The 15,359-nt window shown below is 30.2% G+C and overlaps 1 protein-coding gene across 1 annotated transcript; it reads right to left on the minus strand.

The window, feature by feature from the left end:
• Positions 1-1,180: 1,180 nt before the first annotated feature.
• On the minus strand, positions 1,181-15,199 carry LOC111616449 (facilitated trehalose transporter Tret1-like). The gene is made up of 2 exons (XM_023357861.1): positions 14,944-15,199; positions 1,181-6,559 (listed from the first exon to the last, which is right to left on the minus strand). Exons 1-2 carry the CDS (start codon positions 15,185-15,187, stop codon positions 5,397-5,399), a joined length of 1,407 nt encoding a protein of 468 aa, XP_023213629.1. The 5' UTR covers positions 15,188-15,199; the 3' UTR covers positions 1,181-5,396.
• Between the last annotated feature and the right edge of the window lie 160 nt (positions 15,200-15,359).

The following is a 15,359-nucleotide window of genomic DNA, read 5'->3' on the forward strand; positions in this document are numbered from 1 at the left end:
AGTAATGAACATAAATGAACTTACGAAGTTCTGGAGTGGACTTCCCATTCTCGCTTCAACTTAACCTTTTTATAGCGTTGACATTGGGCTCGATGACCAATTAGTGCTTACTGAACTGTAGCACTATGCAAATGTGATGTGGCGTGATTCCCGGCCGACCAATTAGCCATCACCAACCGTAATGTTATGCAAATCTGTGATTCCCGAGCCATAGTTTTATGCAAATCATGCCATGTGGCGTGATTGTCTGCTGACCAATCAGTGGCTGTACTTTCAAAAAGTCAACGGCCACTTTCAACCATCTGTCGATGACCGTTACGAGTAAAAAAAAAACTTTGCTAGGTCTTACTTTCGGGTGGAGGCCTTATATTTAGCTATTCAGCAAAATCTATGCTAGGTCTTATTTTCAGGGAAACACGGTAGCTATATTACTCATCATTGATGAAATTATATTTACTTACCTAAAGAGTATATCTGCAGAGAATTGTTTGTTACAGATTCATAATATTCCCATTAAAGATGTAGGATATTTTCTAGATAAACTTATTGAATAACCTCCTGATATATGGCATTTCGTGTTTTATTATCAGAGGCACAAATGAACAGATTTGCAGCTACTAACATGTGAGCATGCAACGTAGAGTTGGCCACTTGGAAAGCAATTGCATCTGAGGTCAAGTCCTGCAAGTCTCGAGATTTTGTTGAATCCTATTTAATAATGATAGAAGAGGTTGTGGGAGAACAAGAACAATATCCAGTTTAACTTTGCCAGAAGTGCAGGACATCCCCTGTGATTCATTCTTCCACTTCAGAGTACTGCAGTACCCATAGACTTTGTCCATAGACCTAATATTAGCTAATGATGAATAGTGTAAGAGAGTGTCATAAATGAAGGCACTTTGGAGCTTTTTGCACCAAGGAATTGTAGTACTCTTGGAGACTCGCAGAGTATTTTGCCATTCTCTCTGAGAACTCAGCCTAGCTTGTCTCCAAGACAGGTTCTCTGAATCTTTAGACAGTCTTACCTGTTTACTTTCCTTCAAAATCGGCCAAGATTTTGTTGTTTCCGAGTAGGCATAATCTTCACTCGCACAAATAAATAAAACTCATGCAAATACAATTTGGCCTAACAAATCACGAACAAAATATGTAACGGTTCGAAAAACCTGCACCTAGCATGACGACGTCACTTTTTTAATGCCTCAAAGATTTTGCTAATTAAGTAATAGTTCTTGAAATATAATAGTAAACTTCAATAATATGTCATTCTTATAGATAATCTCTTGACAGGAAGTACTAATTCATGTGTCACCAACTAGTGAAGAGAGAGACAAATAGACAGACAGAAAGCCATTACAGTTTAGTTTAATTAATGTAGATTTTGAGTTGATGTGTGTCTATAAACCTTCTCTGGAACCGACAGATTCAAAATATGAAGTTTGGTTAAAATATGTTCGGGAATTTTCCCATGATGCAGCAACAAACATTTTAGCTGCTACAGTTTTATTTATATAGATTTCCTGACAGAATGGAAGCATGTGTGGATTCTATACTTCCATGGGGATGGTGAAGGTGTTGGCCTACTATTCTGGGCTCTCGGGATCAAATTTGAGTAAACATCTTTGGAAGTTTTTACAAGGTGGTTTGTTATGGATACATTGGGCCTTGTCAACCCGGTCATGTTTCCTTGTCCGCATAGGGACAGCAACCCGACAGGTCTTGGAATTTGTTCTGGACTTCTTGGAAGACTAGTTTTGAGTGAATACTTGGTCTTACTCCAAATGTAAAAAAAAATCCTGATGTTTGTTTACCCCATGTACAAGAGACATTTATCATGTTACAGTTCATAAAATATTATTTAAAATGCTAAAACCTTGCAATTGTTTAGAGAGAATGGAAATAAAACCCTTACAATTTTCTGTGAGGTGTCCATGTTGCAGACTATATGCAAGAAAATACAATAAAAATTTTCACAAATAACTATATTTTGTGCACTTTTTGTTAACATTGTACGATAGCTTGGAATGTTTGTCTATCAGCCAAAATGTATGAAAGTGCAAATTTGGCATAAAAAAAGTAATTTGGTGATACAGAGGAGAAAGAAAGTATTATACACAAAAGTGGGGACTGCCTATATTTGGATTTCGGGGCAGTTGTAAAATACAGTAAAACCTTGATTTAATGGACAAAATTAACATCCTGTTAATTACATATAAAAAGCATTTTAAATCAAAATTGGCAAGTTTTTTAAATCTAAGTGTTGCCACTCTTAACTTTATGCCACAATGGGAGTGTTTTGATGTATCATCTGAAGACTAAACATAGGAAACATTTTTGATGTTTCTTTTTTATTGTATTTAAAAAAACAAATAGTTTTTGAAAATAACTTTTTTATTACGGTCTCAGAACTACAGTTAAACATGAACAATAATACATATAGAAAACTTCTATGTAATTACTTCTCATAATACTTAATTTTAATTACACAAACATTTCTACACAAGTAAAAACAGAAATCATATGTTAAAAAATTGACAGATTAGTTTTTGGGTTTAACATCTGGTGTGAATAATTTCATTAAATTGATGTTTTACGGTTCTAGGAATCCCTTCTTCCGAATAGTTTTTGTGTGATCATAGTTGGATTATAATAATGCAGTAAATTCTCCATTTAACAAACAAATACAAAATTAATAATTAGATATTTGGATTGTTTGTTGTCATAAAAGCTACTACTAAAATAGACCCACCTCCCAATATATCCATGGTAAAGATTTTAAAATAATCTCAAATAACTTGAGTTTTAGAAACCAAATTTCCATAATTAAAATCATGATTAAAAAAATTTATGCACTAGGAATTAGATAGCTGTATGCATTAAAGTAATTGAATGTCTCAGACATACATGTAAATGATTTGACAGTTAAGATCCAGTTGTATTCCAGGTATCCTGCCTTAAAGTCTACATTTTTTTAGGATACTATCTTGGTATCCTATAAAAAATGTTTGCAGAGGCTCAGTGTTAAAATGATATGTATATTGAAAATTCTGGGGGTCTTCAAATGATGCAGTCAAATACATTAGGCATGGCTAACAGTGTATGAGAAAGGCTGCATTGTTAGGCTGAGGAAAGCCGGATGGCCGTTTTGACAAATTACCTGCTATCTAAACCATTCTGACGTGACTTTGAAGTGGGTCGATGATGGTACATACATTGCAGGATTTGGATGCCTCATATGCCAAGAGGGATAGTTGTGTGAAAAAAAGCACCAACAGCTGCAGTAGCATCTTTGTGCATCATTCAGGTAAGTAGAAGCTTCTTTACAGAATCCTATACCAGGGTTTAAGCTGAGAAAAAATTTACTGTAGCATTTGAGCTAATTTTACTAAAAAAAGTTGTAGCAAAATTTTAGAAACTATAACTAACATTTCTCACCTGTAAACGGCTCACAAAAATACACAATACATTATTATTTAAACATTTGTTTATTCACATAGATACTGTATATTATTATTATTGCAGTGTACTGCACTGTTATTGAAAGATGAATCTGTCTTTATAACCCACAACCATCGCACATTACTGAACATTTATTCTTGGTTTTGATTCACATCAGACAACAAATGCCTGTCTTGGAGGGTCATTTATGGAGATGTTTAACAACTTGTTGAACATCTTTTTACATTGACTTTTCAGTTATTGTTAATTGCATTTCACTGAAACTCTTTCATGCTGAACAGTGTGCACTGGTAGTGAAAGAACAAATCAATAACTGTTGCTACATGAGGGTAATCTGAGAGGTTACTCACAACTATCATTTTATAAACTTCAGCCAATGACAGCCTTACAATTGACTGCAAATGTGTTATTGAAATCAGAGAATGAAACAAGTCAGTTATCTTATACATTTAATACTTGTATTTTAAAATGTATCCATAAATCATTCTATTCATTGAGATTCTTTACAACTTAATTTCTGACTAATTGAATACAAATATATTGATGTACGTAAAATAAAAATTTCTCTTGTACGTAATTTAAATACTATTATATAAAACAGTTAATGTATAATGTGAAATCTGTTACAAAAATCTACATGTAAAAAAAAATTCCATCTTTATTTGACACTGGTATAGATATGAAAGCTTTATACCTGAAGTTCTACCATTGTGTTATCAGATATGTGAAAATTCAGAAAATTAAATGATGATAAAAGCAAATATCTCATGATTGATTTAAACTGTTGCTCTTTGGGGAATGGTTGGTGGTTTGAACAGAACAACAGTTCCAACATTAAGCAGTTCAAAGCTACAGAGCAATCAGGTGAAAAGTTCATTTGCAAGGAAGAGCCTTGGCATGCTGTGAGCTGGCTAAGCTTGAATTTCCATCTGTTTACTACAGACTCAAGGGACAAAAACTCCGCTAGTAAACGTTTCATTTGATTGCTCCAGTATCGCTCGTCACTTGTCTTTAACAATCTTTGATTTAGATTTTGAATTTGTCATTAGACCATCAGAATTATTTGTAAAAAATATTTAGGGATCAATCTCTGAATACACAATTGTTACTGCAAAAAGTTTTCTTTTATACAGTATGTATGGCAGTAGAACTTTTTTTTTATGAGAGCAGTATAATAATAAAGATGTAAAATATCAAATAATAGAAGATTATCCAGTTGACTTTTAAAAGATGCCAATGTACAGCCTTCTTACATTAGTCAAAAAGTATTATATCAGCAGAGGTTGCCTGCTAAAAACTACAAAAGTAAAAGATTTTTTCCTATTTCAAAACAGTAAAATCTTCATAAGACAGGAAATTTACAGTATGAGCTACATTACTAGATAGATAATCAGATAGTAGATACATATTTTTTATTCTGCTTGTAGGACAAAGATTTAACTCCACTCTGAGTACTAAGTTCATCACAGTTTATACAGGCCCCAATGGAGCAGCTAGCTGTTAGGTCAGCAAGGATCTGTCAGCCTCCAACCTATCTGAAAACTGAACCCAGTCAGCTCAATGCGTGTCCCTCGAAGAGGCAAATTAGTGTCTTTACTGCCTTGGCTATCTCCCAAGTTCAATATAAGTTTTTGTTAAAATACATTTTTAATACTGCTAAATGTAGCATTAAACATTTAATACATGACCACCTTAAAAAATTCAAGATTTTTTTAAATATCTAATAAACAGAAAAATGTTACCATTTCTAGCAAAATTTTCTTTAAAGTGAACATACTATGAAAGAAAGACACTTTTAAATTAGAGTGGTGATTTGACTATCAAAACTTCATATTTACTTTTATATTCTTTGCTTGTGTACTTGAAGATCAATTCATAATTTAAATAAAAGTTTTAATTAACTTGATTGAATTTTTATATAAATAATCATTTTTACATCAATTAATTCCTTCTGATAAGTCTTCACTCAGCAGAAATGTTCTTTCAATACTCTCCAAAGTTTTTCCTTTAGTTTCAGGAAGAAATATCACAAATATACAACTAAGAAAACAGAAAACTCCATAAAACCAGTATGTCCCATAATCATGCATAGAGTCTAACATTGTATGATATTCTCCAGTGACAATAAATACGCAAGTCCAATTAAACATCGTTGAGATACTAGATGCTATTCCTTTCACTCTTAGTGGTAAAAGTTCGCCCATCATCAGCCATGGCACAGGGCCGAAGCCTAACGAAAATGCACACACAAACACACAGAGACACACTAATGTTATCCAGCTGTATTCAAAATATCCTTTTTTGTGCATTATATAATAATAGGTTGCAAGAGAAACAACACTAATGCACATTATGCTTCCTGAGATATAGAGCAAGATTTTTCTTCCTGCATAATCCATTAAGATACTAGCAATGAAAGTTGAAATAACTAACATAACACCCACGATGGTCGTGCAGTAATCTGGATCAATTTTCACTTGAGCAGTCTTGAAAATACCTTGTGTATAAAATAAAAAGCTGTTTATTCCATTAAACTGCTGAAAAAACATTAATCCTAAACTGAATAAAAATAATTTTAAAATGTGGGGCTGAAATAGTTCTCTGATAGAAGCTTTTTCACTTGACTGTTCTCTTATTTTCATTTCTATAATGTGACATTCTTGCTCGGCATTTACTCGAGAACCATTAATAAATTTTGTAGCTTGAATCGCTTCTGAATATCGATGATTTGCCAGTAACCACCGAGGAGTTTCAGGAACAATACACATTAATATTAAGAACAATGCTGGAAAAATTGCACTGATGGCAGCCAGTAATTTCCAATTAGTATATATGCCAACAAAATACACAAAGAGCATTCCTATAGTAACAGATAATTGTATACACGATCCCAATAACCCTCTTAAGGTTGGTGGTGATGTTTCTGCTATGTAAACAGGAACGGTTAAGGAAATTATGCCTATGGCAAAACCATTCAGTATTCGACCCAGTAACAGCAGAGGTACAGAGTTCGCAAATATTATACACAGCCATCCAAGCACAAAAGGAGCCGAGGAAAATATTAACACAGTCTTTCTCCCGAGTCGTTCGGCCAATGAACCTAAAAAATAAAATAGAAAGATGTTACTAATTTGACTATTGTACACTTTGATAAGTATTTTAGATTGAAGATAACCTCATATAACATGGTAGTTAGGTTCTGAAAAAGTTATGGTGTTATGCAAAACCATGCTAATAAAAGTACTAGTACAAAACAGAGTTAAGTTCCAAAAGTTAGCAAAAGTTTACTATTCTTTTTTGTAATTAAGAAGAATATCTTTGTTACTTAATTATTGATTGCTTTAATAATCATAATCAAAAGTGTGCATTAATATTATTTTCTTCATTGCTAAACATCATTAAATGAAGATGTTTTCTTTTAGGCAAAATATTATTGTCCTTAATTTGAAATATCTACAGTGTCTTGATTTTTCTCTATCTTTTAAAAACAAAATATATTATTTTCATTTACTTGTGTTTGCCTTTTAATTTAAACTTTTAAAGTTACTACATAAAAAGATTAATCTATAAGAACAAAACATAGCAACAATCCTTCAGGTTCTTTACAGCACTATCACCAATGACAAGTGGTTTATAGAAAGCTAGAACAAAAAAGAAGAAAAATTGTACAATCAGTTATCATTAAAGAAAACTGACAAAACAACATTGAAAATTTCGATATTCTAAAATCCCCTTATGATTGCTTGAATAAAAATCATCAAATGGTGTTTGCACTTAAAAATTTGACATTTTGTACGAGGAAGTCCCCAATTCTCAAACCATGTTGTACGAGGTTCACCTGTATTTAATACTTGTCTCATTACAATAGAAATTAATTTCTCAAAAATGTTAAATACATATCAATTCAATAAAAAATATTTTGACTGCTTTCAAACATCCAAAATTTCTTTAAAGCTTCTTTGAACCACATAAAAAATTCCACAGNTGTGTCACCAACTAGTGAAGAGAGAGACAAATAGACAGACAGAAAGCCATTACAGTTTAGTTTAATTAATGTAGATTTTGAGTTGATGTGTGTCTATAAACCTTCTCTGGAGGGAGTGGATCCGATCGGCTATCCATATCAGTGAATTTTGAAACCTTTTTTTTTTTATATAAAATTTAATAAAACTTAAATTGTTTAAATATTTAAGTGGAACAGAGATTTGAATTCTTTGCTGTTTTGTTGATAGCACATAGTATGTTTATATACAGATTACTTTTGAATTAGAAATTGAATACAGACAGTCTGATTTTTGGACTACTCACTCTTTTGTGTGTACTACTATGATGTACCTGAATCACTTTTCATACAAAAAATTTTAAGTTATTGTACAAAGATCTCTTCTATTGGTTTGGTTTCAGTTATAATTAATTTACCTAGACGATTTAACTCTTGTCTGTGTTTTGCTTAATCTGAAACTGCTGCATTAAAACAACAAACTTTTTCTGGGGACACAAAGAAAAATGATCATTCCAACTGACTGTAATGTTTACATCATCAAATGTTGATTGCACTCATTGTAGAGAATGCTTTGGAAACGGTAACTCTGTATTTGTAATGTGCAACTATTCCTAGACTTTAAGAAACGAGTCACATCCAAAAACAGGGATTGTCTGTAATGTGTAACTTGAGAACTGTAAGTTCAGAAAAGTGAAATTATTCTTTGAGTAACATTTTTGGTTGAGCTGGCAGTAATTATAATTGATAGATATGCAGATTTAATAGAAATTATTTTTTAATTTCTTTAATTCCTGAGAAAACTGGAAGCAACGGAAAAAATTTTTAAAACTTTTTTGCCTTGTAAACTAATGAAGCATTTTTTTCCTCAGCCATCTTGTGAAGTCAGTCTTTAATTTTCAAATATCTCCCATTAATAAAGCTTTATTAGGTAATCTTTGATTGATTTATATAGATATTGATTACTATACCATGTTTCCCCAAAAATAAGACAGTGTCTTATATTAATTTTTGCTCTGAAAGATGCGCTAGGTCTTATTTTCAGGGGATGTCTTATTTTTTCCATGAAGAAGAATTCACATTTATTATTGAACAAAAAAATTCCCTAGTCGAACTTAGACCAGAGTGACGTATATCTGGTCGTGTCGAACTGAACTTAAATAAAATCGAAGTAACGAACATAAATGAACTTAGGAAGTTCTGGAGTGGACTTCCCATTCTTGTTTCAACTTAACCTTTTTATAGCGTCAGACTCGATGACCAATTAGTGCTTACTGAACTGTAGCACTATGCAAATGTGATGTGGTGTGATTCCCGGCCGACCAATTAGCCATCACCAGCCGTAATGTTATGCAAATCTGAGTCCCGGGCCATAGTTTTATGCAAATCATGCCGTGTGGCATGATTGTCTGCTGACCAATCAGTGGCTGTACTTTCAAAAAGCCAACGGCCACTTTCAACCATCTGTCGATGACCGTTACGANAATATTTCAGGTTGGGCAAATGGATGGGCAAGGAGATTGCAGGATAAACTAGCACTCACCCTCCTCAAATACTTTATTAGTTTATTAATACCATATTTACCATATTACCATATTAATACCATATTTATATAATACCATCCTATATGTGAGTAAATCACATATAGGATGAGATGTGACTTTAAAGATCAAAATGAAATAAAATTAGAATTGTATTAATAAATCTAACTTTCATTTCATTTAATCACAAATAAAATATCAAATGCACACATTGTCCTGCAAAAATTACTAGCATTTTAAACTTCAAGGAAAAATCTTGTAAAATCAACAATATAATTTGTTCACGTAAAGCTGGACTATCAGGTTTCCTTTTTGTCAATTCTTAACAGGTCGAATTCACTCTTTGTCGATTAAACTTAAGAGTTTCTCCGAATTCTGATTTCCAAATAATCATCTGTTTTCACATGGGAATGAATTAAAACTTATATCGGGCTCCCAAGTAATTTTGGAATTCAATTCAAAAGCTTTGCTTTTCCTACTGCTATTCTGACAATACACAAGAATGATTCAAATGACCCAGATATAATACTTTTGTTTTTAAACACCAGAAGGTGAGCATTCGGTAAAAAATGTCAACACACAGTTTACAAAAATTATTGCAAAAACAAAAAGAATCTTTTGCTTGAGCATATAGGACAACCTAGGTTTTTGAAGCAGTGGAAAATGAATAAAAACCTCATCTTGTATGGGAGTAGATATGGTATATAGAAATAAAGAAGAGTTAAACGAGTAAAACAAAAATAAAAAAAATAAAGTAAAAAGAGAATCAATTTACTAAATTCCAAGAAATGAAATTTCAAACTTTTACTATGCCTTCTTTTTAAGAACCATTATCTTTACAATAGATGAATCAATAATTATGTTCATTCTCAACTACTGCAAACTTTTATTTATGAAAAGAAGCATATAAAAAACACTTTCAGACCTAGTCTGCTTCTTTTCTTGTTACATATTAAACCAGAGGTGTTATCTGTACTGTACATGTGATACAATATTAGAGGTATTTATAGTATTCAAATTTATTAATTTTTTCCAATATTATATTCAAAATATTTCAAAAATTTTCAATTATTATTTTCAATAAATCTTCAAATATTTTATTTTTTAATTGATTATTTGTCCAACTATTATTAAATAATAAAATATCAATTTGAAAAGTAAAACATTAATAAAGATTAAAAGACTATAATTCTTTTATGAATGATGATGGAATATTTAAAAATAATATAAAAATAGTCTTAACCTCTACTGATATTCAATAAAATATAATTTCACTATGATAAATACATAGCAATTGAAATAAATGATGTTTAAGAAATTTATAATTAAAAAGGATAATCTTACTTGAAACAACCTAGTGCATAAACATTAATGTGTTGCAAAAGTTCAAAAACTGCATGGTTATTAATCTTAAACAATACATTAGTGGAAGGTCAAAGTGAAACACTATAATCATAGTAAAAATTTCTTTCCAAACACTCTTCTCAATAATAATAATTTCTAAAAATAGAAAATTTGATAATCTTTAAAGAAAAGATTTATCTTCAGAATTATATTTGAAAATAAAAAAATCATCAGAAGAAAAACATTGAATAATCATTAAGTAAAAACTTTGTTTTAACAGTGAGAAATTATTTTTAAATGTCAATTTTGTCATTCAGGTGTGACAAACATTGCATCATTTGCTGAACCTCACTTAATGTTAAATGCAATGTAATTAAAGAATTTACAAGGCATACTGATTGTAAGAAGCATTAAAAAAGAAGCACATTTCCCTATTTACCTTCCCCTGATCATGTCGGCCAACAAAGCAATTTCCAAAGATGGCAACCCTAAGTGACATGAGATAGTTCTTTGATTAAAAGGGAATTAGTTGTAATTTCTTTGAGGATAGTGTTGCAATATTAACTTTATCTGAAGTAAGATTACAAATTTGTTTTGTAGCACCCCAATTCTCAAACCATGTTGTACGAGGTTCACCTGTATTTAATACTTGTCTCATTACGATAGAAATTAATTTTTAAAAATGTTAAATACATATCAATTCAATAAAAAATATTTTGACTGCGTTCAAACATCCAAAATTTCTTTAAAGCTTCTTTGAACCACATAAAAAATTCCACAGATGATCTGTCAAATAGTTTTTATTTAGGCACTGTCTCTTGTAAGTTTACTGTAGTTGCTATAATTTGATTTACATGTATTTTTACATATTGGGTAATGAAACAAAAAGTTTAGTTACAACTGGACTTGGCAACAAGGTAGTAAGAGGCAATACTTGCCTCTTACTGCCTTGTCACATGTATCAAGAGACAATCAAATATGAACATTTATTAACTAATTTCTCACAATAAAGTGTAATATAAATGACACAAGGCTTGTGCCATTTATATTACACTTCATTGTCAGAAATAATCAAATAAGAAAATGATACAGTTTCACGTAAAGAAGAATAAATTTTCAATTTTTAAGACTTCAGAGATAGCAACATCAGTGAGGAGTTTCAAATGTTGTGTCTATTTCTCACAAATGTCTGCTCACTCAGTAATCATTGATGAAAAATAATTTTCACGCAATCAAATGTATCTATTAAATAGAGATGGACAAACATTACTTTTCTCAAATTTGAATGTGAACCAAGTCTTGAACATTTGAATACAGTTACCAGTATTAGGAGTTTGTTCCAGGAGGGTGGAATGGGGCAGAACGTTGATTTAGTTAAGTGAGTGTTTTCTGCAAATTTATCCAAACCAATTTATAAAATTTAGCAATAAATTTTCAGTAAGATATATAAGCAGAAAAAAGTTTAACGAGAATGTGTAATTACTTATGAACAATCAATTCATATTTAAAGAAACTCCAATAATAACCAGTATAAGTAGACTTGAATAAAATATTTCAGGTTGGGCAAATGGATGGGCAAGGAGATTGCAGGATAAACTAGCACTCACCCTCCTCAAATACTTTATTAGTTTATTAATACCATATTTACCATATTACCATATTAATACCATATTTATATAATACCATCCTATATGTGAGTAAATCACATATAGGATGAGATGTGACTTTAAAGATCAAAATGAAATAAAATTAGAATTGTATTAATAAATCTAACTTTCATTTCATTTAATCACAAATAAAATATCAAATGCACACATTGTCCTGCAAAAATTACTAGCATTTTAAACTTCAAGGAAAAATCTTGTAAAATCAACAATATAATTTGTTCACGTAAAGCTGGACTATCAGGTTTCCTTTTTGTCAATTCTTAACAGGTCGAATTCACTCTTTGTCGATTAAACTTAAGAGTTTCTCCGAATTCTGATTTCCAAATAATCATCTGTTTTCACATGGGAATGAATTAAAACTTATATCGGGCTCCCAAGTAATTTTGGAATTCAATTCAAAAGCTTTGCTTTTCCTACTGCTATTCTGACAATACACAAGAATGATTCAAATGACCCAGATATAATACTTTTGTTTTTAAACACCAGAAGGTGAGCATTCGGTAAAAAATGTCAACACACAGTTTACAAAAATTATTGCAAAAACAAAAAGAATCTTTTGCTTGAGCATATAGGACAACCTAGGTTTTTGAAGCAGTGGAAAATGAATAAAAACCTCATCTTGTATGGGAGTAGATATGGTATATAGAAATAAAGAAGAGTTAAACGAGTAAAACAAAAATAAAAAAAATAAAGTAAAAAGAGAATCAATTTACTAAATTCCAAGAAATGAAATTTCAAACTTTTACTATGCCTTCTTTTTAAGAACCATTATCTTTACAATAGATGAATCAATAATTATGTTCATTCTCAACTACTGCAAACTTTTATTTATGAAAAGAAGCATATAAAAAACACTTTCAGACCTAGTCTGCTTCTTTTCTTGTTACATATTAAACCAGAGGTGTTATCTGTACTGTACATGTGATACAATATTAGAGGTATTTATAGTATTCAAATTTATTAATTTTTTCCAATATTATATTCAAAATATTTCAAAAATTTTCAATTATTATTTTCAATAAATCTTCAAATATTTTATTTTTTAATTGATTATTTGTCCAACTATTATTAAATAATAAAATATCAATTTGAAAAGTAAAACATTAATAAAGATTAAAAGACTATAATTCTTTTATGAATGATGATGGAATATTTAAAAATAATATAAAAATAGTCTTAACCTCTACTGATATTCAATAAAATATAATTTCACTATGATAAATACATAGCAATTGAAATAAATGATGTTTAAGAAATTTATAATTAAAAAGGATAATCTTACTTGAAACAACCTAGTGCATAAACATTAATGTGTTGCAAAAGTTCAAAAACTGCATGGTTATTAATCTTAAACAATACATTAGTGGAAGGTCAAAGTGAAACACTATAATCATAGTAAAAATTTCTTTCCAAACACTCTTCTCAATAATAATAATTTCTAAAAATAGAAAATTTGATAATCTTTAAAGAAAAGATTTATCTTCAGAATTATATTTGAAAATAAAAAAATCATCAGAAGAAAAACATTGAATAATCATTAAGTAAAAACTTTGTTTTAACAGTGAGAAATTATTTTTAAATGTCAATTTTGTCATTCAGGTGTGACAAACATTGCATCATTTGCTGAACCTCACTTAATGTTAAATGCAATGTAATTAAAGAATTTACAAGGCATACTGATTGTAAGAAGCATTAAAAAAGAAGCACATTTCCCTATTTACCTTCCCCTGATCATGTCGGCCAACAAAGCAATTTCCAAAGATGGCAACCCTAAGTGACATGAGATAGTTCTTTGAATAAAAGGGAATTAGTTGTAATTTCTTTGAGGATAGTGTTGCAATATTAACTTTATCTGAAGTAAGATTACAAATTTGTTTTGTAGCACACAATAAAAGCATGTTTCAAGTTTTTTTTTCGAATGATTGATTCTGGATTTCCCAACGATTTTCCATTCTTAAGCTTGATGTTTATTTATTAATGAATGTACTGTGATCATAAAGCAAAACGTTAATTTTTCTAAACAAAAATAAACTTTAGAAACTATTCAAAAGAATCAGAATTGGGAGAAACTTCTAACATATGATTCAGATTAAAGGTTTGAAATGGAATGCTTTGGGCTGCAACATTCCAGAATGGAATGTGCAGAAGAATTTTAATTAAATTTGAATTTAAATCTTTTATAAATGACCAATGGGATGCATTCACAACTAGTTGACACATTATGCTTTATGATGATACAGTGATATATCTGTTTAGGTTGCTTCTGGTAAAAATTTTATTTCTAATTCATCACTGCCTTGTGGATTTGGCTGATTTTATACAATCATTTTTCAGCTCTCCCTAATATAAAAAAAATAACAAAAAAGAAAATATTATGAAACACAAGAGATCAATATTAAAGTATCTCTTATCATTTTTTTCAGAATTTGAGTCTCTTTCTAGAACAATAATATATTTATTATTATATATATAATTGTAATATAAATGAAGTGTGAAATGCCATAACGTTGTAAATGCCATTTTTCTCTAAATATGTTTTATTGAAGAATTGAATTCTAAATTTAATGTTTTTTGCTGCAAAACAATATTATGTGATATTACCATTGTAAGTGGCTGTAATTTGAAGATGAATTTATGTAAAGGTATAACGTTTAAAGTACCAGAATGCAAGTCATGTGACTTTTGGCACTTAAAACGTTATGGCTTATATTTACATCATTTTGATATTCCAGAGAATTTGTAACCTAATGAGTTTTTTACCATTTTATTGTAAAAATTGAAATGAATTCGTTCATTAGAAAAAGTGTATTTACCTATCCTGAAAAGTTTCATTTTTTGCATTTACAGCATTATGACATTGCAGCTTCAAATGATAAAAATCTAAATTATTATTTACATAAAAACAAAAGATTTGGATGTGAAGAGATCTCACCTGTTATTAGTGCCGAAAACATAGCACCAATTGCCACAGTGCTTCCAAACCAAGAAGCAATACTACTACTGATGTGGAATTCATTTTCGAAAGTTGCTTTCTCTAACTGAGGAATGGCAGGTGATGAATAAGCTAAAGCCGTTCCCATAGAAACAGAACCACAACATGCTGCTGCTGCAACAAAATAAACATGTCCTCTCTTTGTCGGAGTCTCTGGTATATACAGATTTTCTTCTTCCATCATTTTCTAAATTAAATTATAAGTTATTATACATTATATAACAATTCGTCTAATGAAATTATTATTATTTAAAAATAAATAATAAACAAATTATCAAAATATGACATTGCAGTAAAAAATAATTTTCTTAAATTTCAAAAGAATTAACTCAGCACATAACAATTCATGATTTCCA

The sequence above is a fragment of the Centruroides sculpturatus genome, unplaced genomic scaffold (genome assembly GCF_000671375.1).
Source record: "Centruroides sculpturatus isolate CEXI.00-Female unplaced genomic scaffold, Cexi_2.0 scaffold55, whole genome shotgun sequence".
Taxonomy (NCBI): Eukaryota; Metazoa; Arthropoda; class Arachnida; order Scorpiones; family Buthidae; genus Centruroides; species Centruroides sculpturatus.